The 27,787-nt window shown below is 32.6% G+C and overlaps 2 protein-coding genes across 14 annotated transcripts; both read left to right on the top strand.

Annotated features, from left to right (window-relative positions):
- The first annotated feature begins 40 nt into the window (after positions 1 to 40).
- Piezo (piezo type mechanosensitive ion channel component) lies at positions 41 to 27,787 on the top strand. Of its 12 annotated transcripts, none has more exons than XM_070644457.1 (28): positions 41 to 384; positions 3,339 to 3,415; positions 10,836 to 10,931; positions 11,033 to 11,552; positions 11,617 to 11,736; positions 11,901 to 12,069; positions 13,417 to 13,479; positions 13,815 to 13,905; positions 14,083 to 14,228; positions 14,412 to 15,014; positions 15,190 to 15,338; positions 15,400 to 16,932; positions 17,000 to 17,026; positions 17,086 to 17,206; positions 17,279 to 17,657; positions 19,832 to 19,864; positions 21,265 to 21,410; positions 21,740 to 21,922; positions 22,499 to 22,840; positions 22,897 to 22,976; positions 23,101 to 23,289; positions 23,512 to 23,610; positions 23,900 to 24,016; positions 24,185 to 24,271; positions 24,506 to 24,578; positions 24,684 to 26,796; positions 26,856 to 27,170; positions 27,366 to 27,785. In XM_070644457.1, exons 2-28 carry the CDS (start codon positions 3,352 to 3,354, stop codon positions 27,368 to 27,370), a joined length of 7,863 nt encoding a protein of 2,620 aa, XP_070500558.1. In that variant the 5' UTR covers positions 41 to 384; positions 3,339 to 3,351; the 3' UTR covers positions 27,371 to 27,785. The 12 variants fall into 12 exon arrangements, with proteins under 12 accessions (XP_070500558.1, XP_070500559.1, XP_070500557.1 ...); XM_070644458.1 differs by having other exon boundaries at positions 14,104 to 14,228; positions 23,098 to 23,289; positions 27,366 to 27,784; XM_070644456.1 differs by having other exon boundaries at positions 23,098 to 23,289; positions 27,366 to 27,784.
- Positions 17,697 to 19,824, top strand: LOC139093674 (uncharacterized). Of its 2 annotated transcripts, XM_070644470.1 has the most exons (4): positions 17,697 to 18,269; positions 18,339 to 18,557; positions 18,623 to 18,902; positions 19,341 to 19,824. In XM_070644470.1, coding segments are annotated over exons 1-4 (750 nt in total). In that variant the 5' UTR covers positions 17,697 to 18,020; the 3' UTR covers positions 19,343 to 19,824. The 2 variants fall into 2 exon arrangements, with proteins under 2 accessions (XP_070500571.1, XP_070500570.1); XM_070644469.1 differs by lacking the exon at positions 19,341 to 19,824 and having other exon boundaries at positions 18,623 to 19,327.

Here is a 27,787-nt window from a genome sequence, read left to right as displayed (position 1 = left end):
TTAATTCATTTTTCTGTGTGATTCAGTCGAGTATTTACCGCTGATAAGTCAAGACCTGTTTTCTCGTTCTTCGGCAAATATTTTTACATCACAAGAATACCAAAAAAATGCATTAAAATTGCACAAATTGTTTGTTTTGAAAATATATTTGGTTAATAAAATTAAAAATCAATAGAATAATGTATAGAAATTAAGGAAATAAGGTGAATAATATAGTGATTAAGCTGAATTTCACAAGAAAAAATAATATTAAAGTGAAAAGAAATTAGTGTGGAAGTGAAAAATATAAAAATAAATACTGATGCATTTGGATTATAATAGCTGGATTAATTTGCTCGCACAAGAACGAATTTAAGTGCCATTATTGGATTTTACTTGATAAATGTAAGTACGATCGTCATGCATTGATGAGTTCATGACATTATCGCAGTGTATGAATGCATATTCTTTGAATGATCTCATATCAAATTTTAATAGCTGCTCTTATCATCATATAACATACAGCTACGATCGATTTATATTTAGAATCGTGGCTTAATATGATTCATAATATGCCGAAAGTTTTAAAATAATTGAAAAGTGAAAAGAAAGAAATAACAAAAACACACGAATAGGAATGCTAGCCATAAAAAATTAGAGCAAATGTAGAAAAAAGAAAATTTTTTGCTTAATTTTTCTATTGATTGACTCAAGCTTTAAAGTGCTTGTATGCTTTGAGAATTTAAATATATTTCGTATTTTCCTCCAAAATGTGTGTTTATGAAAATCAATTTTGAAGTTCAGAGAGGAAATCGACAGCTGTTTGTGCAATGGAATGGATTATTTAATTTTAACTTGCTACATTCTCTAACATTTGCTTCTCATACATTTATTTGTGTCCACAAAAAAAATCCATAAAGATTATCGAATTAAACACTACGAAAAATGAGAGGCATATATAGAATATACTCTGTGTGCCGACATTATAATGAAAGAATCTGTTTATTCTGAAATGATTCAATCAATTTTATTCTCTTAAGAGATCATGCCTGTATATATTCTCTCAAAAAATGTATTTATATATAATTAGTTACTCTTTAGCTTCTTAAGTAGGAAATATAATTTTATTAACATCAGCGCTTGTATTTAAGATACAGTTTCGCATAAACTGAAGAGCATAATTCGCAATTTTAATTAAGTTAAGAGTTGATTTGGATGTTCCGTAGCACTAAGAATCAGAAAAAAGGTGTGAGAATTCTTCCTTCATAATCCATTTACATTCTATTGTGAATAGCTAATTAAGAATGACAGCTTATAACGTCACATCACATCCCCACGACCCCACATCAGATCAGCAGTAGTAGATTGCACTAAATTAATGAATCGTGACAGTCAGTTCCTTCAACTTTGGTTTTAAACAATTCATTGCGAAATTCAATGTCAAACAAAAAAAACCTCAAAATGACTGAGTCGGCAAAAAGGAACGACAGTAAACCACTCCATAAAAAACAGCCAAAGAACAATTGATTGCCATTTAAAGAAGCAAACATAAATTCTCTTTCCTTCCTTCCTCTATGAAAACAATGAAAATTCACTTCTCATTAAACATTCGATTTTTCACTTCTCTAACTGCTACTTGATAGGTTTTTTGTGAATGAAAAATTTTGCGTGATGGGTTTCGGTCACTCCTTAAAAAAGACAGCTTTTTTTGTTCATTTGTACATATTAATGTGAGAAAATCTTATCAGTACAGTGAGTATGACAACGCGCCTTTCTGACTGCCACTATTTTTTAGTCTCTGCTTTTTGAGCTTTTTGCTATTCCTGTGTAAACTTACAGTCATTTTAAATAGCACAATACATTTGCAATTCGATTCACATCTGGATTCAATCAAAAATTTGACTTTATAATCTCAACGAGTGATTATTAAACCTGTACAGATGATTGTGTTTATTTGTAAAGTTTTTTAAGGTACGGAAATCAATTTTTTTGTGTTCTTGACTAATTTCGTGAGATCATTGATCGTTTTCACGACTCTTTATCAACTTTTCATTTTACTTCTTATTTCCTCGCTTCAATGATTTGTTTCATTTTTATGATTATTGCATTGTATGCCTTAACTTCATTCTCTACAATCGCAATTATTGAATGTAATCGTATTGGACAATAATATACTATTTATTTTTTGTGTCTATTGCTCATAACTGCACTTGAGAGAAGAGAAAAAAAAAGTAGGTGCAGTGTCAGAACTTCATTAGCTTTAATTATGACAACATTGGATGTAAGAATTTATGGATAAGAAGAATCAATTTCTCATGTGATGTATAATTGTATGAAAGGGATTTAACAATGTATGTCTGCTTATGTTCTCGTTGATTTTTATGATGTACGTTTCTTGCATGCTTGATACATTTAGCACGATTTTGTCAAGTTCGTAATCACATGTGTCATTTTGTTGATTGACTGACTTTATTGTGAGATGTTGACAAATGAATCTGTCTGTTCGTTGGAATGTACTAACTGTCTGACTCTATTAAGGTGTCAGAAAATTATTTGAATTTGTCATAAAATGCTTCGATGACTGCAAATTATTTCTGTATCTCTAATTTGCAGAAATCATGGATTGTTGAGGAGCTAATTCATTATGAAATTGAGCTTAATAGCATTAACACATTAGCGATAAACGTTTGTATCATTGTCTTAATGCAGGGGTTCTAAAATTGTGTGTAGCGGTACAAAAGTGCACTATAAATCAGTGGTAGGCAACCTGTGTGCCAAATGTATTTTTGGAATGCATTTCCGAATGCTATATGCGATTTCAGTAGTGGTTTACCATCAAGGTATGCCGTGGCACAATCAAAGGTTGTCTAGCACTGGTCTATATGATTGTCTTAGTGCAGGGGTTCCAAAACCTTGTGAATTATTATATTCCTGTATTCCTATATTCTGACTTATCAAGCTTCAAGATCCAGAAGTTGAAAAAGCTTAAGAATCACTGCCTATACATACAGTCTTCACAACTTGTTACTTATTATTTTATTCGAGATCTTCCCGATAATTGAAATATATTTCAGCATTTTTGTGTAAATTATTTTTAATAGTTTAATGATTCTTGTATGAGTTGGAATGAAACACGTAAATAATTCGCGTATGTTGTTGTTGTTCATCCATTCAAAGTTTTAAACAAACCACTGCATTCTTTTGGCTTCGCTTCGAACTCGGTCATTTTTTTTTTTGTTTAAATTCCTCGTTATTTATTTCCGATGTCTGGATGATTGTGATGGATGATTTCATTATATTTGCTTTAATGTAATTAAACAGATCGTGGTGATTAATAATAATCTATTGTTTATTTCCAGATAAAGTAAATCAATGGCTAATTACATCGTAAGCTTAATTGTTCAACGTTTGATTCTTCCGATTCTACTGAGCACATGTAAGTATTCATTCTTTAATTATTTTCAATCAGTTACTGTATAAATTTACAACTTTCCTGTTTGTATGAAAATCATTGAATTGAAGCTACAAAAAACGCGTCAATGTGGAATGTGGAATCAATTGAAACGTCGTAATATATTATGAAATGAATGGAAAAACTTGATTTTCTATAATTTGCCGGCTAAAATGCTAATATGACCTTGAACCTGCTTTGATAATGAGTCTTTCTTTTTCTTTATTTTCTGTTTTGTTCATTTGATTCTCCACGGTTCACAATGGGGGATTGTTAATTAATGATGTCGTTTAATAAATTGGTAATTTATCAGGTTTTGTGATTGTGATAAGGGAATGATGATTTAATCCAAAACATTCCGTACCGGCCGCAAACAGGTTGTTTATCACTGATTTAATTGGAATCAATTCTCAATAGCTTGAATAAAATCTACTCGATTCCAAATATTTGAGTAACTTGAAATGGATTAGCTTAGAAAAATCGATCAAACATGATTTATTGGTCTTAATTCTGAGAACATTTAATCAATTCCCGAGTGGACTGAAACACATTGTAACTAGTTGATGGCAAGTTAATGTCTAGTTGATGACTAGTTCTAACCCGTTCAACGAATTGTTCACTCAGAATTATATTGATTTGTTATACAGTAGCACATTTGAATTAACAACTCAAAGGATTATAATCGGCATCTCTTGCAAGACACAAGTCAGTTTTAAAATTTCTGTAATGCTCTTCATCTTGCCTGAGAACCAAATTAAGTGATTAGATCATTGAATAGAGAATCTTACTAGGCTCGATTCCATAGAAAATTTGAGTCGACTTCGAGCTCTGAATTCAACTAAGCATTACATACAATCATCTCTTCTCAGCACGTCTTCCACTTCAGTCCCTAAACATTAGACATCATTTAAGCATCAACCCATGTCATTTCTGTCCATGCTGAATTAAAAAGGGTTTTTTAATTTAATCAACTTTCGTGATGTGCAGTGATAAAAAACAAGAGTTGACAGTCAATATATAGAAATGTAACCGTAGGTGATGTGCGATGACTACGTTTTACGTGACGAGAGATGCGAGGGAACAGTTTATTGAAACTATTTACGTTACATTGTGTCATGAAAATTTCAATTACATTAATTAAATATTGTGTGTCCAACGTATTTTCTAGTTCAAACTTAAATTTGAACTTGTTCCTAAAACTTTTTATATCCATACCTACGTGTATGTGCTTAAAATTGTAGGAATGTGTCATAATATAGCCCGAAATTAATGAGGAATAAATTCTTGTAAATAACTGGACATGCACAAATATTATTTATTCAATTTCTGAAAACAGCACAGCTCCAATGATTCCTTTATGAGACAAAATGGCAATATTAGTAATTGAATGGGCAAAGTTTTTATGGTTTTATAAGGGAATCAATTTCCCGAAAGGTAATGCGTGTAATATCTTGATATATGACATGTTGCTCACATCTACACCAACAATTTGTCAGTTCTAAAAGTCGACAGTCTTTCTAGGTCTCAAAATGTTCAACAGAACGGAATAGATCTCACTGCCAAAAATCAACTTCCACCCCAAAATCGTCAAATAAACTTATTTACTGATATTTACTCATGACCTCATTTCTCTTATATTGTACATCAGCCATATAGAGCAATACCGGCTTGATTATATGATACATAGACTACATACTGAAATTTCATCATCAAATATTTTGCATTTTCCATTTACGGTTACTTACTGTGAAAGTGAAAGTTTTGTGTGTGAAGAACATTGTTATCTATCCAAAAATGATCTTGACTCACTTGAAATATGAAACTAGCTTAAATGACTTCTTTTTATTGCTGTTCCTTAATATGAACGAAAATGAATTGCATGACTCGACCAATTAGATGACAAGCCCATCGCGATGGATATGAACGCAGAATTGTAAATATGTAATTTGAGTTGAAAGTTGGCAAGAACATGTGATAGTGTAGATTGATTTATTCAGTTCTATAACCTTAAAGTAGAAATTTTTAATGGAAAATTCTTGTTTGTGAGAAACATTTTACAATAGAACTAAGTTCTGTAGCTGAATAAGCAATGCTTTCAATTAACACTTTGTGTGACTATGTGAAATTTCCATGAATGAATTTTAAATGCCAAAAAGTATTTCTGAGTTTTTGTTCTATGACTTACTTCATTTTTGTGGGATGAGAAATACTCGACTACGATTTCCTTGTATGAATAATGTCTTTTTGTAATAGGCTGAAAATGTAATAAGCTAGCAAGTTCAATAATATTTTGCAATTTATGACTTACATTTATTATCTAATATTTCATCTACATGAATGTGTACTGGAAGTGCTAACTGAGGTGGTTGGAAGCAGTGTTGGTATTTAAATGTTTGTTTTAGTCGAATAAAATGAAGATACAGTCCTTACTTGTGGGTCTTTAGATTTTTAATGATTCTAAGTCTTTGAGCCTTTACAATATGTTCAGATGTCTACCTTTTCAACACTGTTCAAGAACTTTTATTCCCAAACAACTTCAAAATGTTTTGTATATGTTTGTCTAATCTTTACATACTGAGCAATCAGGTGTAGGTTGAATATTAATGAAATTATAAGAACATTAACAACTTCCAATGAAGTTAAATCATGATTTTATCGAAAATCCACAAGTTCAATAAACCAAAGAAATGATTCTAAAAATATTAGCACAGTGAGTTCGCTAGGGCATCGATACGTATTACTATAACCGGTAACACGTGAAGGTGTCCTGTCGGCATCGTGATTGCTGAATTCGATTCATTGTTTCGGCGATTAATACAGTTCGCCACATTGTGCTACTCAAAAATCAAATTGTATTAGTTTTATTATACTGGTTGTATTGATCATGATCGTTAATGCTTGAATGATTAAGATATTAGATAACAGTCATTTTCTAGATTTAATTGGAATTAATTATCAAAGATTATTGCTAGTATGCAGATCATCATCATCATCTCAAGGCTATAAAGACGATAAAATTCTAAACCAAAACGTGATTATCTCATGCACGCTGACTCAAGATGTGAAACTGAACAAAACCTTATCAACAACTAATTTCTCATTTATTTGACTTGTTGCTTTCTGAGTATATCGCATTTGTCATGGGATTTTTAATACATACATGAGGCGGATTTTTTAGTATAATTGAAATCCGCATCCATAAATAAATTTATTTCTGTAGAATTTTTTGGGATTTGTGGGATGATCTGTCAATGACGTGCGTAATACTTGCGATACTTAGTTACTAGGGTTTTCAATCCCGGGATCAAAATGTATGTAATCCCGGGCGACCCCTGTGGGTACTTACTTGCTTATTTCGCTGGTGGTACACAAAATTGATCTGTACGACCAGCAAAGTAAGCAATTGTGATTCATTAACCGCAAAAAAGATCACCTTAAGCTAATTTTATTGCTGGCTATAGATTGCAAATTCCCATGATGTCATCATTATACTTGCCATATTCATGTATTTCACAATTCGAATTCAAATACAGCTATAGATTCCTTACCTCAATCTTAATTGTCAGATGTCATTTATGAATGTCCCATTCAAATTTCCTCTCTTAAGAAGCTTCTGTGAAATCGTAAGTCATATTGTAATACATAGAATTAGTCTTAATGAAGGCGCCTATTGTTGCTCATACACTTTTTATGTGATATTCTCCGAAAAGATCACAAATTTAGCTATTCTCAATACCGGTTATAAATTAATTTGTGTTCTTCTTTTGATTTTATTTAGTCAGATTTGTAGGAATGTCTGCCACGTATTTTACTAATGTTTTCATTACTTAATTACATTTTATTTAAATATTCTGACAAATAGTCATTCGTATAGGGTAAAAGTGATAATCATGTCAGTTTTTCCGTAAATTGGAATTAATTTCTTCCTCTATTTGCATACGAAATTTTACACTTGAACTTCGTTGCTTTCTATAAATCGCGTAAATATGCAAATTTAAGACATTCCTTACTATAATTAGTGGTGTAATACAAATGTGTTAAAATGTATGTGGCTATATGGTTATTTACTGTATAGTTTAAAATTAGAACACGATAAAGGCACAACTTATGTCACATTCATGTTGACTAAAAGCTTTGATAGAAACTTAAACTTCAAATATTTACTTATTCCACATATCGTGCTGTTTTATCAAATTACAATGTCAATTTATGTAGAACTAATGATCGGTCATGAAATACAGTACATTGTTCTATTAGTGAATTGAGAAATTCAGACGCATTTCACCTTGTTCTAATATTTTTTGACTATGAATAGTTTATGAAGTTTCGAGTGTTGATTACGAGGTTACATTAAGGAGGATTAAAGGGAAATTTTATGATATTAAAATGTTATTCCTAAGGGGTCGTTAGGCTTGCATGTCACCTTGCTAAATGAAATAATCATTTGGGACTTAACTCATTGTAATGCATTTCATACTTACCAAGATCAATATTATAACAATGTTAGGCCTTCTCGTAACATTATTTGAATGGCTCGACCTGGCCCAAAGTAAGTGACACCTTCCACTTTGCTATCAACGCGACGCACTAGAGACTATACTGTGCAGTTTTAAATTTACTTCGTCTATTGTTAAAATTAGTTCCGATTATTGTCTTCCCTTATATTACTCCTTAACCTGACCCTACAACTTGACCATTTCTTATTCAATGTGCAATCTCGAACAGAACAACGTGTTTGCTATGGCATCCCTACCTCGCAATACGCGAAGATTTTGGGAATGATACTTCTATTAACAATTATGAGGCTTAACAGCAGCTTATTTACTAAGAAATAAATGAGGATTCAATTCAATTCTTACTATAACATGTCATGCTGAATGTTATAAATCTGTGATTTGATGTTTTAACTCCTATTTGGAGCTCACATAACCGTTACCCGAGCGACACAACTCGGTAAACCGCATTTTATGCTGTAAAAAAATAGATCGAAATCCGCCCCCAACGTGTAGTCAGAGCATCTTCTAGTTTTTGTGTTAATAAGGTCGTAGCGATGTTCTAATGAACATGTGCTATTCGGGAGAACTCAAATAATAATAAAATTTTTGACAAACTTTCTCTGAAGACTCATTTTATATATTTATCAAGCAGTATGTAAATACGCCAAATAATATGACTAATAAAGCTGTTCCAGTAAATTTCATAATGATATGAAATAATATTTTATAACATTGTTCTCTGTCTTCTTTGTTATCTGTTTGTATTATTCAGAAGTTCAAATACAATATTAATCTGACATTAGCACAACAAACAGTGAATCAGGGAATGTCTAGCTAAAAATCGTCATTTTTCCACGAAAATGTCCCGCTCAACATCAAGAAAAAGAAGGAAGCAAGTATAAGCTGTTAATTATAATATTCATGAACATATTAACATACGTGATTCGTTTATGCTTACATGTCTATTAAGCCTCTATGTTCATGATTCCGTTCCCAATTCGCACTTTTATAAAAAGGGAGACATTCATGAAAATTGGCCATCAACACGAAAAATGCGTATATCCACGCTCTTTTCAGTTATGTACAGCAGTAAATGAGGCAAGAGCAACAACAATGCTGGAAAAAATCATGTGGATTTTCATTTATGTACACAAGCGTGGCTCAATTTTATGAATGAAATTTTTTTCCTCTCTCCTTCCTTTACCATTTAGTTCTCTTATATCCAAAATATTTTCCGATGTCATTCGATTGGTCGGCATGTTTGCTTTGCGTGAAATTGACGTGTTGGGTGTCGATAGTAACCTCAAATTGGTAATTAATTTAAATATGCGGCTATTATCGGATGTCACCAACTCAATCAGTCATGAATATTTTATGAATAATTAGAAAATTGCATGGCACGGAGTAAATACTTGAGTGTTATTGCTTAATATACAGTTGTAAATAGTTAATGAGTGTATGATTCTTATCAGTTGATTTGTTGATTATTGTAATAGCATATCCAATACTTTATATACAACAACAATATTATGATTAATGACTGAATATTAACTCGTATAGAATGGAAATGATAGTCACGGACAATTGAGGATGAACAATGACTTTAAAAGTAAAAATTGTCTCTAAAAGGAGTGTGAGGATATGTAAATGGCAGTGCTGAGGAAAAGAAAATAGGTCATGGTGAAAATGATGGTAAAATTCCTTCTAGAGAAAAACATTGGATGTAAAATGTAGTCATGTAATGTTATGAGGCTATAGACAACTGCAACTTTGTATTAAGTAGGAAGTTTATTGTGGTTGGGGATCTACTGCGTATAATTTTAAATGCTGGCATGTCTGAACTGTCATGAGGAGGAATTTGTAGACATTGGGGTATCTCTAGATTGAAGCCAGATGAAGAAGTGCACGAACGTCTGTTTATGGTCGATTTTTACGACTGCAAATGAAGCTTCCGGCGCGGATACATAATAATTTAATCTACATTTAAAAACAGGATCTCAATTGTTGCTCCTGAACCGTTCTCATTAAAATTAATTTCCGATTGCTTTTTGGCGCCAAAAATTATGAAGTTCAAATTTTGAACTTGGATTTTTCAAATTCTGAATTTACGTTAATACTGCTGGAAAAATGTTTATTTCTCAACATAAGTTCAGCCTCAATAGTTCTTTATTGTGTATCTTTGTGTAAAAATTACACACAAGAGTCCATAAAATCATTCTACATTCTACACATGATCTAGTTTATTAATAGACCAATATTTAGATCTAAAACAGAGAACTTGTGCATCTAGCACATCCTCCAAAAAACAGTTTACACTTCGATGATTTTTGAATTGCTTTAGATTGTGTCTATACTTAATATTGCTCTATGCAGATAAATTGTTTAGAAAATCCATCACACAAATTTTATAACTTATTCACAAGCCATACTATACGGATATTTCAATTTCTTTTGTTAACATATATATGAATTCTTTTTATTGATTCCACATTATTTCACATGTGACTCGAGCTGTTATTGCGGAAATGCATAAATAATTGTGATAGTAGCATGCTTTAATGTCCAATGAGTCTCGTGCGATGCATAAAATGACAAAGTGCTAAATTTAATATTTTTACAAAAATTCTTTTGTGATATGCGCTGGAAGGAAAGTTGGGGATGTTCAGTAGTGACGTCTAGTTCATGATTAGAGGTAGGATAGGAAATTTCAGTAGATTCGGATATTCTGAATCGTTAAGAATGTAAAACCGATTCCTCATCACACCACATAACTGAAATCCTAATAGACGTCATTTATGAAATTACCCCAACAGTGATTTGACCATAACATATAATATTTAGGAAATGATAATTTCCGCTATTTTATTTTCATTCCATTCTTTCTTTTTTTCTTTTCTCCGTCATTTTAGGTTGCCTTTTAAGGCCCGTTGCGATTTCATTGCCATATCTCCTGTTTCTTTTCTATCTGCCATTCATTCCTGTCGCAAACTATCGGTCAATAAAGGGTAAGTTACGGCGATTATTTTTTATTATTGTTATTTTAACGATGTTATAATAGATTATTGACATGATAAACGTTTCATTCCATTCCTTTTTTTATATTTAGGTCATACAGGAATTTATTTGGCATTACTGATATCTGTTAGTGTCTTACTATGTCTTGCACAAATTGGTTTTCAAATATTTTTGGCTGTTGTTGGCAATGATGTAATTGCAAAATGTGAATTTTTGGAAATTCTGTTACGTCATGTTGGATTTGTAAGACTTGATAATTTAGATGTTTTATCAATCATACAATGGCTGGCACCAGAAGTTATTGCATTTTTTGGATCAATAATCGTTACCATCATATTAAGACGTTCGTCTGCTGTGAATGTTCAAGCATTAGATACTGATACGAATAATGAAGGAACATCCAATAATCAATCACCACCGACACAACAACTTCCCGATGTTCATGAAATTGGATTAGAAAAATGGAGAATCCTTGTAAAAGCAGGAAAAATCTTATCATTATTATCTCTTTGTGCTACGGGTGCGCTACAACCGTCAGCTTTAAGTGTTATATACTATTTAGTTTTTCTTGGTTCTGCAACATGGTGGGCGATGAACAAACAACTCGAAAGGTAGTTAAACGGAGATTTATTGTCTGATAATCTTTATATTTAATTAACATCGGTTACTTTACAGGGCGTTTGCAATCGTGTTACGAATTGTGATAGTTTTTATGATGTTACACATTATTGCTTTCCTTGGATATCAAAATCCATGGCCACAAGAATTTTTAGAGCCAAACACGACACTTCCAAGGTTTGTAAATTCTTTAGATAACTGCAGAGCTCAAAGTCGATTCTTAAAGTCCACTTCGTGCTATGGATAGCTGTGAATGACCTATTAAAGCTGTATTCTGAATCAGCTGTGAATCCCTATAGCTGTATAATTAATATCATTCTCTATTCTTTTAATTTAATTAGAGTACTGGGCTTTCCTGCAATTTACACATCATCATGCGACAATGCAACCGACATTAGAATCATTAATTTCAATGAAGACTTGGATTTGGATCATTATTTAAATCCCATTGCACTCATCATATGTTATTTGGTTGTGACTTTAACGTCCATTATTTTACTCGAGCCACAGGTAATTTGTCATTTGAAATGCTTACTAAAAATAGAGAATTATCGCTAAACCAAATTGTACAGTGTATTCTAACTAATCATTTGTGTCAAGGAGTATTTCAAATGTGAAATTTTTTTATCCCATTTTCTCCATTTTATTGCTTGCCATTCTCATTGCTACACTAAATAACAATTGGATTTGAACTCAAAATTTTGTCACTTAAATCATTTTTACCATTGGGGGCATTAAATATGAAAAAAAAGCCTGAAGAAACGAAATCTGAAACAATCGGTCCATTTTCTCAGCTTGAAAGTGGTGTCAATAAGACTCAACGTCAGGTATCATTTCGTATGCAAAGAAAAAGTATTTTACGTAAAACATTTGCTACAAGTGATAAGTGGAAAGGTGCTGCACGGAGGGTGAAAATTCGAACACAAGTAAGATGGTTCATTGAGAATAATGGCTGGATGTGTCTTAGATCATGTGATAATATGGATGTTCAAATTGGTCTTGATTGGCAATAATACGGTGTGTTGCTACTTAATTTGAAGAGCCGGAGATACCCAAGAAGGACATTATACTACACTACATGCTCGACCCCTCTACGTTGCAGTGGTGTAAAACATGTGTGTCGCGACACAAAAGTGTGACACCAAAATCTTTTGGAAATGTCATGAACCGTATGCCGTGTTCAGCTTCCAACAGAACGCAACGATGAAGTTTAACATCAAAGTGTGCTGTGAAAAATAAAAGGTTGCCCATCACTGCTCCAGTGGTCGATCTTAGCAGAGGGTATATTAGGGGAAAGTGATTTTAGGGGTCAACCACAGTTGCTCGGACAGCAAACAGAAATGAGGCTTCACGGCTGTAATGTCTTAGATCAAATTATAGGCTACTCAGAACATTGTCACATATTTAAGGACGTCAAGCCATTATTCGAGCCTATTGGTGTCTCAAAATTTCTTTTTTATGGTTTAATTCTCAAAAATCATAATTTGTGACTTTTTAAGTTAAATTGAAATTGGACAGCTCAAAAATAAGGATATTCAGGCCATTGACATCCAAGTGAACGAACATATCTTGTGAAAACAAATTAATTAACCTTAACTTTATTTCCTTTTTCCTTCTTTTAACTTTTCCTTTCATTTATTTCCTTATACTAATTTTCCTAGTCCATGTCTGTTTGTGACTAACCGAAATTAAACTTAATGTATTGTTAATCAGTTCCAACTGTGAGTTTGCTTGATTTTGTGTTGCTTTATGTGTTTCTAAATAATTTGATCATAATTTTTAATGCATACTTACTTACGTTACGTTTTCATTTTTACTATCTTGGCCTTTTTGGTTTTTTATTCTTTGCTATTTTAGGGATATGTTCGTAAAGAATGTCCTGAACTGACGCGTGATACTGAACCTAATGAAAGAACGCCTGTATGTATTAACTATGCATCAATCTTATCGCCCTTAATTTCTCGCATCTAATTCTTTATATCTTCATTAATTGAGTGCTGTGAAACTTAACGACGATGTCCAATAACAGTTTTAACTATTCTTTCTTATCATGCACAATACTTTCGTGATGTTGATCATGAAAGTATTTATTTAAGATGCACAACTTATCTTTTCTATTCAGTTTGTTATCTTACATGATTTATTTTTTGTTTTTAACTTATCGGAGGTCATTGAACTTCCAATAATCAATCAATTTCTGTTTTATCTATACCCGATACATTCATGCACGCTATTTCTATGAAAAAATATTTTAGTTGATGCGTAGTGGAACGAGGAAAGTTGCTGATTCGAAGCCTGATGCGCCAATTAGGAAAGACAGTGACACAATTCCAATGAGTGAAATTGGTAAGACATTCAATGCCTTAAAGGTGGAGGTTTTTATGGTTTTTATTTATGCTTAGTCATCCTATCCTATCAGCTTGAAAACCTTGTTCCTTTAACAATTTTTTAGACATTTTTTTTTAGTTTTTTTGATTTTTTGCAACACCTTTTTTGCCTATTTTTTTTGACTTTGTTATAAAGGAAACAAAATGACTATTACAGAAAAGGATGAGAACGAGGAGGACGAACAAAGTACGGGTTTTTGTGAACAAATCGCAATAGCAGCTAGTAGTATAGCCGAATTCATTTATAAAAATAGCTATATATTCACGAATGTAGTAATGATGGTGAGCATTTTATCATATATGTCTATTTAGTGATGAATCATCAGGGTTGAGAATGTTGGAATGACAATTGAATTTAAATAGATATAAAGTAGCAAACTCATTCCATCCCTGATATTTAATTGACCTCTTGTGTCCATCATGATTCAATTTATGCTCATTTCTTATTCATATTTAATTTCATAGGCATGGAGTATCATTTATCATTCTTGGCTTGGCTTTGTGCTTCTAATTTGGGCAAATTTAATTTGGATCATACCAAATCAACGCAAGAATATGTTGAGATCAAGTCCATTTTTAGTTGCATATGCTGAATTTCTTCTTCTTGCAACATATCTTTATGGAATGAATCTCACCGATGATGAATTGCCAGCGAATGTTAAAGTCAGTGGAATAAATTTACCACAAATTGGATTCATTAAATATCCTCACTTCCCGATCGGTCCAATAATGTTGAAATCATTATTTACTGTTATGTTTTTGTCGTCGTTACGACAAATGGTACAAGAGAAGCAAGCAGAACGGCAAACTACAGCATTAGCAGACATGGTGGCACCACTTCAATTAACTGTCGGGGCTGCAACAGCACGTGAAGGAATTCAAAAGAAGGCAGAAAAGGAGTCTGCCTTTATTACAAAGGCAGCAAAATTTATCAATGCATTTTTAATTAAATTTTGGATAATTGTCGTGTCTATAACATTATTTGTATGCGGCATAAGTGGTCAAGAAATGACTGGATTTAGAATAGTTTATATGACACTATTTCTTATATTCGTACTTACATTCCAGGCAAGTTTCACATCTTTTATGCATTTTGAGGAGTTGTTCATAAATGACTTCCTTTAGACAATTTGTACGTCCCTGTGCTTATTTCTAGCATACTGAATATCATATATGAACAACTCCTTATGCAGTATACAACATGGAGAGACATAAATGTAATTAAATTTCTCGCATTCCACAGTTCTCGTTTAGTGTATGGAGGAAATTTATGTACGGATTTTGGCTCCTAGTTATCCTGTATTCTATGATTATTTTAATTCTTGTTTACACGTATCAATTTGACAAAACGTCTGAATATTTCGAGAAATACTTGCACATATCAAAAACTCTGTAAGTCTACAATTCCTGAACAATTTGAACCATTTCTAATAAAAATTCTATTGATCCACAGACAACGAGATATAGGACTGGAACGATACGATGCAAAGCAACTCTTTTTACATTTAGTGACGCCAACAATGATTGTCATTATTACAGTCATTCAACTTCACTATTGTCATACAAAATTCTTAGAATTTTCAGAAATTCCCGAAAGTCCAGCGGACAATATCTCAAAAACAAGTTCCGTTGCTTATGGAACATTTGCTGTTAGTAGATCTGACGATGATGATGACAATGATACAACAGATGAAAATTTGGATATTTTAAATGAAATTAAAATTAGAAAATTATCAAGACAAGAAATTGAAGGAGCTGCAAAGAGATTGTTTGGGAAACTCCTTATTTATTTGGACATTATTTTGTTGTTCCTCGAAATTCATTTTTATAAAATCATGCTGTTATGCGCATTTTTACTCGCTGTACGCGGAGTTGAGCTGTTACATATATCATTTGTAATATTGGGCGTTGCTGGTTTACGAGCCAAAACAGAATCACAATTTTTAGTGACCAGAATTGCTGCTGTTGTATCATCAATTTTGCTTATTTCGACAATGATTTATCAAGTTGATTATATCTCACATAATAATTATGAATCAAATTGCACAAATGCATCAGATCCCACAAAAGAAGTGACAAATAATGCAGTATGGATTGGATTTAGGAAGGAAACTAAGGAAATTAAGCTTGCTGATCTCATACGTCCATATTTAGCATACATCATTCTCGTCTCAATACATTCGTTCATGATCCTCTTTCAGACAATCAGGAGAATTAGACAACATAAACCAGCACGAACACCAACTGTAGTATTTAAGCATATACGACGAGTAGATGCTGACCGTGATATACCACATCTCATAAAATATCTCATTAATTACGGGTTTTATAAATTTGGAGTTGAAATATGCTTGATTGGATATTTAATGGTTATTGGTTATCGTATGGATATTGTCGCATGCTTTTATGCTATATGGTTATGCTTCCTATACAAATTAGATCGTAATGAAGCAAAGAAAATTTGGAGTTATGCGACATATTTCTTAATTGCATCAATTCCAATACAATATATATCATTAGTTGGATTACCTCCAGGTTTATGCATCGATTATCCATGGAAGAATGTTGACTTCCTTAAAGATTTTAATATCTTTGCATTTTTACCAGACAGTTCATTAGAATTTAAAGATCGTGCAAAGCTTCTTCTGCTTGATTTTATTTTACTTTTAATGATGTGTCGTCAACTAATTGTGTTCAGAATTGAAGCGCGTTATGACAATTCTGTCGTAAACTTCCCGGGCGGAAGTAACAAATCAATTCTTCAAGATATTGATCAACTTGGTGTTGTTCCATTTGACAATCCAACACATGACTTTATTGATAAGATTCGAAATTATTTGGACATACTGAAGCGATTCATCTTCATCATATTCTTTTGGGCAACATTAGCGATAGTTTTTCTCACAGGAACCAGCCGAGTGAATCTATTATCGTTGGGTTATATAATTGGCAGCTTTATATTCCTGTGGCAAGGCACTGACTTTTAGTAAGCTTCTTAAAATTTTTGTTTGAAATTAATTAAAATTGATTTTAATTCTTTTAATCCTGCTTAGTTTGCGTCCGATATACGTCATCTTGAGGTAAGCATCAATTTTGTTGCTAGATGTACATCTATACTTAACATTTTTTTCATACACAGATGGTGGAATTATCTGATCGCTTATAACGTGTCCGTTGTCGCAATCAAAACATTGATTCAGTTGGTTGGTTGCTTGGTATTGAGACTATCATTGACCGACAGTGGATGTACGTTTATTCAGGTGAGAATCGTGACTGCTTACTTTAAAATCCTCTCGTAAACTTACAAAACTTAATTCTATTATTATACACAGCTGTTCGGTGTCACATGCATATGCAGAACAAAATATTCCAGCGGAGATAGTCAAGATGATCCACAATTACCAGATAACTGTAAAGTGCCATTAGAGGATGGTGGATTATTCTGGGATGGAGTTTGTTTTGCATTTCTAATTCTACAAAGACGAATGTTTTCAAGTCATTATTTCTGTCATGTAATAAATGAGGCAAAGGCAAGCTTAATTCTAGCGTCAAGAGGTAATGAACTGATCGAGGAATTGAGGAAGAAGGAAATGTCCCAAGAAGCCGAGCGAGAAGCACAAATTTTACAGAAAATCAAGATGAAAATGGACCGAATCAAAGCAACACAGCAACGCGTATTGGAGGAGAATGAGCCGAAAACTCATGCGGCAGGTAAAAATAGAGCATTGATACTTGATGTATGTTCGTAACTTCTTTAGTTCCGCGTTTATTATTTATACCGAAATTATTATGTGATAAAAGTGAAAATTTTTGATTTTTGAGTCAAGACTTTTTTGACATAAAAAACTATTTTTTGATACCGGACATAAAGTGAGTACCCACGATCAGTCTGAAAAGAATTTTAAATTTAAGTTTATATCCAACAAAAATAACAAATCAAATTTATTAGACGGCTCTGCGCCGCTTGCAAGGACACAAAGTTTATCATCAGCAATTGGATATCATACACCTGTTGAGGACGACGACGATGATGAGGATGCTGACGACGAAGAGGTAGATGATGTTGCTGAATCAATGTTTGTGGAAGGAGAAGGATTATCGGAAATTCCGACTGATTTGCCTGGTATATCAGTTTCCCGAGGTGAATCATTCATTGGTACAACTCAAGCACCTTCACCAAGTTCAGCAGTAATGACAATTTCACTTGATGCTTATTTAGATCCAACGAGAATCTCATATGGCTCGCCAGCTGATTATGAAATTATGCCACGAATCTCGAGTCCCGACGAAACTTTTCCCGTCTTTTCTCCACCTCCATTCGATGTAAATGTCTTTAAAATTATTTTTGTTCCTTAATTCCTTTAAATTTGATATAAATTTGTTGATTGTTAGGATCGAGATTCACGTGAAATAGATCAGAATATGTTAGTTCCACCAAATCTTAGTGGTCAAATGACTAGTGGAAGTCCAATAGGTAGTGGTGGGTCAGCTAGGAGACATAGAAGATTATCTAGTTTAAATACAGTCTCATGGCCTAATCCTAATGAATTAACAGTAAGTCCAAGACCACGTCGTATGTCAACAGTTACAAGCACGGATCAAGCACCTCAAGTAATAAACTTGACATATCAGATCATTTATGGATGTTTTAAAATTTTCAATTTCTATATTAAAAGGAGGCAGATGAAGATGAAAAGTCATTTGCATCGCCACGAGCTAAATCCCCACGACGTAAATTTAGTTATAGCACATCGATTGCACCCGATGAATTGACATTAGATCCATCATCAAGACGTCGATCTAGTTTCGTTACAACATGGAATATTGATGATGATGAGCCATTAACCACGAGAGCTTCGAGACGACGACAATATAGTTGGGGACCGGCTGGAGAGGCTGGCTTTCGCGATTCTATTCGTTCTGCTTCCTCACGATCGCCTGTATCTCATCACGAATGTAATTAATTGGTCATTATTTCTCAATTGGCATGCGATTTGCTTTTGTGTGGGGTTTGTTCATTAGTGATGTCCAATTAGGAATGAATTTAATTAAGGACCGTTCAGTGGGGGTTTTGGGGTAGAATTCTGAGAATTCCATTGTTCATTTTTGAAAAAAGTTCGTTATTCTGTATCGTAATAAGTGAACGGTCCCTAAGGGAACCCTTGAATGTTGGACATCATGACTGAATGACCCTCATTTGTTGCTCTTTAAAAAATTTCTAACAATCTAATGGGCGTTTACGCTGCTATGTAAATAAATAATCGGACTAATTCTGATTGATGTCTAATGCTTTCCAATTTGCTGCTTTATGATCCTTAACTACGTTGTAAATATTTGACTATTGCTTCTGAAAATTTACATTTTTTTCTTCTTTTTGATTCTTTATTATTTTAGAGAACAAAGAAAAATTATTTCCATTTTAATTTCCCACACACGCTTTTCATCATTTTTCCAATTCCAACACGATACAAAAGAAATTTTTTTTATACTTTATACTGTAAATAATATCAACAAAAATTGAATTATTTGATACTTATTTGCGCTGTAGCAGTCTGATTTATAAGTCGTAACTGAAACGTACAAAACAGTTTTAAAGGAGGTAAGGAGGAGCAACAAGACTTGACAATGCAATAAATCCTATGGAAATGAATATTGTAAATAAGAATTTAAATGAATAAAGTGAAAAAATAATTATTTTTTTTATTATTGTTTTATTTGATTCTCAAGTGACACAGAAACTCTATGCCAAAAGACATTATATTCCGCACCTATATCTACACTCAGAGAACAAATTATTTCCTCTTTTGTGATTAAAAGATCTTCATACATTTGTTATACTTAATTTTATTTTATTTTGTGTAATCCAATAAACTGTATTTTTCTAGATGGAAGTCATCGATTTTCGAGAGAAAGACGTGGTAACGTTTTTAATTTTTGAATCTATTGAAAAAACAACACTTTGTTCATAATTTCATGTATTAATTACTCTTATTTCAACTAATCAAGCTGTTTCTTCATATTTTGGTAGATTTGGTTATAAATACAGAACAAATTCACAATTACTAATTCCTCTACAAGACTCATAATTTCAAATACAAATACAATATCTCTATGTTTCCACAGCTTAAGCACGATAACAAGTCGTGATGTTACTTTTATTGTTGGGTGACAGGACATCATCATGTTCTTTGGAGTTTTGGTGGTTCACATTCGTTGTGACAAAAAGTGTTTATTAGAATAGAAACTTACTTCCTTCATCCATCAAGACGCTTTTGGTGTTTGCGTTCGTTCGTTCGATCACAAATATGTTTCAAATTTATTTTTATTCTATTTCTCTATGTCTGTATCATACACATTTAACATCAAATTTCTTTTAGTTAGAATAATATTTAGTTACCTTCTTGTGTCTTCTGTACCTTCTCCCTTGTGATTTGTACATTATGAGAAATTTTTTGGGGTAGGGATGATTGAGTTTTACTCAATCTCAAATGATTCAAACTAGATTGAGCATTTTAGAGAGGTTGCTGACATCAGATCAGACTTAAAATGTTCATCTAACCATGATACATTTTAGGTAAGCATCTGAGACAGTGACCATAATCATTGTTTGTCAAATCAAAAGAACTGTGTCATACGACAGTTCCATTCTGAGATGACATTCATTCTGAGAATAGCACCGAACAGTACAGCGTATTTGTTAGGGCACTGTTATGTCGTCGTGTTAACTTAAAATCGCGTGGTTGCCCTGTCGGTGCCGTGACGATTGATTTCGACCATTTTTACGGCGGTTTGCCACATTTTGCTGCTTGGAAGCAAAACGTCTGCTATGAATACTATATTTACAATAGAACATAGGTTTCTAGGTTCTATTATATAGGATCATTGCGTTTTAAACTCACATTAATGCCTACTTACAAAAAATTTCTCTTAGTGTATGAAAAAAATAAATCTGACATAAGTCACATCTATTCATGGAATGATTTGTTGCTTATGTCTTTATGATATTCTCCAAACTTTTACTTGATCCCCCCAATCATATTGTTTATCTTGAGCTGTCGATATCCACTCAGTTGGGTCGTTATGGTGAAATTTTATATAATTTCTCGTCCTTTGTCTGACACATTTAATTATTCTCATTCACATTATGATTTTTTTTATTGAATATTTCCTCCTAATGTCATTGCACATCCAAGAATCTCAGCACATTTATTTCTAATAAAAAGATATTAATTCATTTATATTTCCAGTTCCAAGAAAAACTTTTTTAAAACAACAAAAAATTAAACAAATTTTTTTCGTATTTCTTCCTACTTAACAGCTATACGGTCAGGAGACTACTATATGTTTGAAGATGTAGAAGATGAATTTGAACTTGATATTATTAATCAGCGTGATTCGGATGATGAAGAGGAAAAGAAGTCTGCAACACGTCGACGTCTCAGCAAGAAGATGAATTTCTCTCAGGTAATAAATTATTATGCAATTTTTTTGTGATTTAACGATACATTTATGGATATATTTAACATGAATCTTGGGAATCATTCATAAATTACATCCAAATCTGTTTAAAAAGGGGTTTAAAACTATGAATTTAGTTTTTTCAAATAATTAATAACCGTTAAATTTTCAAATATTTTTTGGACGTTATTTCAATATTTATAGTTTTGGACGTAATTTATGAATAATCCTCTCATTTTCTCTATGATGTGAAATATTTATTTTCTCAAAATTTTTACTACGCAATGAAATCCCCAACCTGCTTTATACTTCCAATAAAAAATAATAATGTTCAGTATCTGAACAAAATGAAAGAAGACACAGAAAAGGAAAGGATTGAACAATTGGAACAAGAGGAACTTGAAAAGAAAAAAATTATGGCACGGAGAAGTTCGTCTCCAGTTTTGCGTCATACTTCCCAACAGCCAGACACTATTGAGCGATCCGCTCATTCTGAACCGATTCCGCGTACTCATTTTGTGAGTTTTAGTTTCTTGACTTTTAAGCTTTTGTTAGGCACGTTTGGCACATTCGTTAATTTGTCTTGTTTTTTGGCTTTTTCTATCGTAAAATTGTAATTTTTCTTTTCTTTAATCTTAGATTAGTTATAGTTTCTAGCATTAATTATACTAACATGCTTTTGTTTCAGTCGTTGCTTAAAATTAATTAATTTGAATTTTTTGGAGTTAAGTTTACTTTTTTGTTTAATTTTATAATTTTCCAGTAATTCGGTATGCTTATTATTAGGTATTGCTTATCATTAGGTGTTTTAATGAACAGTTCTTATAGTTAGAGTGGCTAAATTCTTTATAATTTTCAAAGTTTGACAGAATTTTAAGATTTAAATCCTAGGATTAAACTTGAGATTAAATAAATCTTGGGATTAAAAGTTAGACTTAAGATTGGCATCTTCAAGTGCAGCTTTCATTAATTATTTTTTGTGGTGATTTTTTTCTTCTTTTTTAACACACGATTCACAGTTTATACATGTATGAGTCGATAGTCTAGAATGCTATTCAATCATTAAAACTTAACTAACATTTTCGAATATTTAGGAACCAATTTCCTCATTCGACGACGAAACAGAAGGCCTAATTCAAGCCGATGGTGCACGACCAAGTACAAGTCGTGGATTTAGAGATGATGAGGATACAAGTCTCGCCGATGAAAGATCAAAATTAATTAAGGATAAAGACGGTGGAAAGGATGAAGGAGAAGACGGCGAAAAGAAGGAAACAGAAGCAGAACGAAAGAGAAAATTGATAATCAAAAAACTTAAAATGATTCCGGATTTCTTGTCGAGTGTTTTAGTATCAATTACTTTACGACTACATCGTGTCTCGAGGAGTTATCGATATGTCATGAGAGTCTTGGCAAGAGAAAAGAAAACTTTGAAGGTACGATTAAATTTTGATTGATTTTTCAAGGTTTTTCATGATTTTATGATTCACAGCATTCACCTGGATTTGGTGCTGGATTCAGGAGTGGAACGAATATGATATGGACGCCGATTCAGCATGCAAAAACATCACGGTATGTTTATTAATTAATTATTTAATTACATCCCAAATTCCCCCATTGTAAATACTGTCCCTTGCCTCAATATCAATCATAATTGTAAATTTTATAATATGTGACATAAATAAACATTTAGAAGATCGCCAGCTGAGTCAGGAGACTCGGCCGAAACGGCACCTGTACAGGATATTATTATTAGTAGAGATAGTGATAGTTTGAGTAGTTCCAATTGCATTGCCCAAGCAGATTCATTAAAAATGACATTAGATGATCGTACAGATCGGGACTCAATGATATCATCAGTTGCTCGATTGAGTGGATCTGAAGGGTAATTATATATGCTTGCTTAGCCTGCTTTATGTCTGTATTTTATGTTCATTACTAATCCCATTTTCATTAATAATATTTATTTAGGATTATTAATAGCTTAAGGTTGTTTCTAAAGTCTGAATGAGACTTGATGGAATTGACTTTAAGCCTAGCTATGACTAACATTCATTAACTAACTTATCGCTTGTTTCTGTCTCTATTTAACTAATGCTATCATAAGGCTTCATCCAATGGGTGGAATTGGTGCAGCATTCGCATTAATGCAAAGAGATCGCGATCGTGCAGCACCACCTCCACCGCCGCCACCGTCTGAAGAAGTGTAAGTCGTGTATACTTTCCATACATCTATTGTCATTATTTTAAAATAGACCTTAAAGTAGCTTGAAAAAATTAAGTAGTATTTTTATTGCATCGTGGACTAGCGGTAATTGCCCCCCAATATCATTGCACATTCTCATGACGCCCAAAACACGAATCACATTTTGTGTCTTAATTTGCTAACCCAATATAGCAGTTGATTTATATATTCCTTGTAGCTAGTGATTAATGCTTTTTAAAATAAATATATTTTTTGTCATTAAATATAATAATTTATTGCTGACTTAAAGACGTCGATCGTCATGGATAGCGCCTGAAATTCGTATATTAGCTCCATCATTAGATCACGGCATTGATAATGAGGATTCCGACTCATTTAGGTGTGATTCTTTGATATCCGTCCAAAGGTGATTTTCTTGTGACTAAATGATTTGCTTCCTCATAAAATTCACAATTCTTAGCATGACTTTTGCACGTTATTAATGCTTTGTTGTAAATAACTTTATGCTTCGATCTTATTGTTATAAGTTAAATTGGATATTTTGCTAATTTTGATTTATATTGATGATTTATAGTAAAACAAAGGATGTTGTTGTGAAAATTGAAGATGAGCCGGAAGAAGATGATTTTGCAAGCAAGGAACATAACATTTTTGTTGAACTGTAAGTAATTCTTATGGGTTAAACTTAATTTTACGTACGTATTTTTATGTTGCGTAAGTTTACGTACGTATTTTGTGTTACGTAAGCTTACGTACGTATTTTCTATTACGTAAGCTTACGTGCGTATTTTATGTTACGTAGATTTACGTACGTATTTTATGTTACGTAAATTTTTACGTACGTAATTCGTATTACTTATTTTAAACTCAATTTCTTTTCAAATTTAATTCACAGATTCCAAGCATTATGGTATGTCGTGTTGTCTCACACAGACTTTATATGTTATGCGATGGTGTTTTTAAATCAAGTAAGTCTTTAAGTATCTAATATGGATATAAATCGTCTCAATTAGCTTCATAATTATTTAATTGCTGCAAACTTATTAACAACTCAATTATTGATTTAATTACAGATAAAATCAGCAAGTATATTATCGTTACCATTACCATTTATGGTACTTTTGTGGGGAACATTGACATTCCCACGTCCATCGAAAACATTTTGGGTCACATTGATTGCCTACACACAAGCTGTTGTACTCATAAAATGTGCGTTCCAATTTGATATATTCTCATGGAATACAGCTGCTATTCCACCAAATCAGCCATTTGCAGCAGCACGAATTTTAGGAATTGAGAAGAAGAATGGATATGCTACATATGATTTGATTCTGTTGCTTGTTGTCTTTTGTCATCGAATTATTTTGAAGTCACTTGGATTATGGAAATCGGAAGTAACAACCGACAAATTAATACCAGGTGAAAAGTATCAAGTTGAAGCAGTCAATAAGGAAATTGAGAAGGAATCGAATGAAATTGTCCTGCTTAAAAATAATGATAAGAAGAAGCCAGACGAGAATGGAAAGTCAGTCACAATGATTGACAACAGAGATACAGTAATGGTTGAGGAATCAGATGATGAAGCTACAGGTTTTGTTGTCATGTTTAAATTATCATGTCAAAAGTACATCTCATCCATAAAGGAATTCATTAATCAACTTTTTGATAGACAGTCCAAACGATCAGCCGATGTTTATGGATTTCTATTTTTGTGTGACTTTATAAACTTCTTTGTGATTCTTTTTGGATTCTCAGCATTTGGTACACAAGAAGGTGACGGTGGAGTTCTATCATACTTTGAGGAAAATAAAGTTCCAATAACTTTCTTATTGATGCTGATCATTCAATTCTTCTTCATTGTCATTGACCGTGCACTTTATTTGAGGAAGAACATGTTTGGAAAGATCATATTCCAGTTCTTCTTGATCATTGGATTACACATTTGGATGTTTTTCGTTTTACCTGCCACAACAGAACGTAGCTTCAATAAATCACGTCCACCAGTTATTTATTATATGATTAAGTGCTTTTACCTGCTTTTCTCAGCTTATCAAATCAGGTGTGGATATCCAAGTAGAATTTTGGGTAATTTCCTCACTAAAGGATTCACAATGCTTAATTTTGCTGGCTTTAAAGTTTTTATGAATATTCCATTCTTAATGGAACTAAGAACATTGATGGATTGGGTCTGGACAGACACATCAATGACACTTTTCGATTGGCTTAAGATGGAAGACATATTTGCCAATATTTATCAACTTAAATGCTCTCGTCAAATGGAAAGTGACTTACCGGCACCAAGAGGTCAAAAGAAAGGACCTGTCGTTAAATATCTTATGGGCGGTGGAATGATTATTGGAATAATTACAGTCATTTGGTTCCCATTGGCATTATTTGCATTTAGTAATACAGTCGGTGAACCAAACAGACCAGAAGATGTTTCAGTGTCACTAAGAATTGGTCCTTATGAGCCTGTTTATGCAATGAGTGCACAAGGAGCTGACATTTTTGAATTGAAACAAAATGATTGGGATTACTTCCTTAAACGATATTCAAAGGATAAGTCAGCAATTACATTCTTATCAAATTATGAGCCATCGGATGTAGCAGCAGTTAAGCTAGGTTCAAATTCATCAACAATATGGAACATATCACCACCAGACAAGGAACGACTTTTAAAGGATCTTTATGAGAATAAGACATTAACGACGAGATTTAAGTATAATGTAAAGAGGAAGTCACATTCGAAGGAGAATCCAGGAGCTGTTGATGACGAACATACTTATGACTTTAAAGGAAATGATACAATTGGTATGCAATTGAGAAAAATGTTGGAAGATACCAAAACTCCACTGTCAACTGTTGTGCCATTTATGATGCCAAAATTCTTAAAAGTTAAAAATAATGGTCTTTTACGTCCTGCACATCAGCTTATTAAAGGCGCCGACTCGGATGACGATGAAATTAATTTCCGTAATTTAACATTGAAGTTATATGAAGAGCAGCTTGGAGATGTTGTTTTAGCTATGCCACAATTATGGTGGGAAGTTACAGAATCTTGTGATGAATTTTATTACAAAGATACATCAGGCAACAACTTGTATGCTGATTGTAAGAAATATATGATGATGTACATGTTTTGTGACAAAATCTTCCCAAGTACAATTAGTTCCATTGCTGCTGGAGGTAATTTCAATTATTATTTGATGTTTTCCAATTTTTTAATGCCTTTAACTAATTATTAGGTATCGTTGGACTGTACACCACTTTGATATTCGTGTTCTCGCGCATGTTACGATCAACTATCTTCTCAGGAGCTAGTTCCAAAATTATGTTCGAGGACTTACCGTATGTTGATCGTGTACTTCAACTTTGTCTCGATATTTATCTCGTCCGTGAATCGCTTGAATTTACACTTGAAGAAGATCTATTTGCCAAATTAATATTCCTGTATCGCTCGCCTGAAACAATGATAAAATGGACAAGGCCTAAGAAGGAAAGAAATGAGGATGATACTGACAGCTTATCAACTGACCAAGTCAGCATGAGAAAGAAGACAGGTAAATTTGATTAATTTTTGTTACGTAGAAGAACGTACGTTTTTCATTACGTAATTTTTACGTACGTTTTTTATTTACGTGAGCGTTACGTACGTTTTCATTACGTAATCGATATGTACGTTTTCTTATAATTACATATCAAATTTTTGAATTTTTAATAACCGTTAAATTTTTACTTCTCATTTCTGATTACAGATTAAACGCCAAAATGCCTTAATTCATCAACGAAACCAACAAATACAAGAAACTTCAGGGAAATTTGTTAGAAGAATTTGAAACAAAAAAAAGTGAAACAATATTTTAAAGGCAAAAGATTGTGTCAAAAAATGAATTAAATTTGTTAATGAAGATGAAAATGATGTTCTTAAGATTAATAATATTTTTGTTAACTAGTCACACGATACTTTAAAGAGAAATCTTTTCACCATCTCAATTATTCATTCATTTGCATATATTTTTTTTTCACATAAAATTTGTCATTTCCTGAATCATAATTAATGATGATGTTAGTTTTAAGAATAAATTGTTTTTTTGATAGTTAACGTTTAGGTACATTAATGTTTATTATATACGAATATCGCCTTAAATTGTGCATTTTTTATCAATTAATTATAATT

This window comes from Chironomus tepperi, unplaced genomic scaffold (genome assembly GCF_022539635.2).
Source record: "Chironomus tepperi strain 1889 unplaced genomic scaffold, CSIRO-AGI_Ctep_v1 contig_337, whole genome shotgun sequence".
NCBI lineage: Eukaryota > Metazoa > Arthropoda > Insecta > Diptera > Chironomidae > Chironomus > Chironomus tepperi.
The sequence above is the reverse complement of the archived record's forward strand: the minus strand, read 5'-3'. Positions and strand labels throughout refer to the sequence as shown.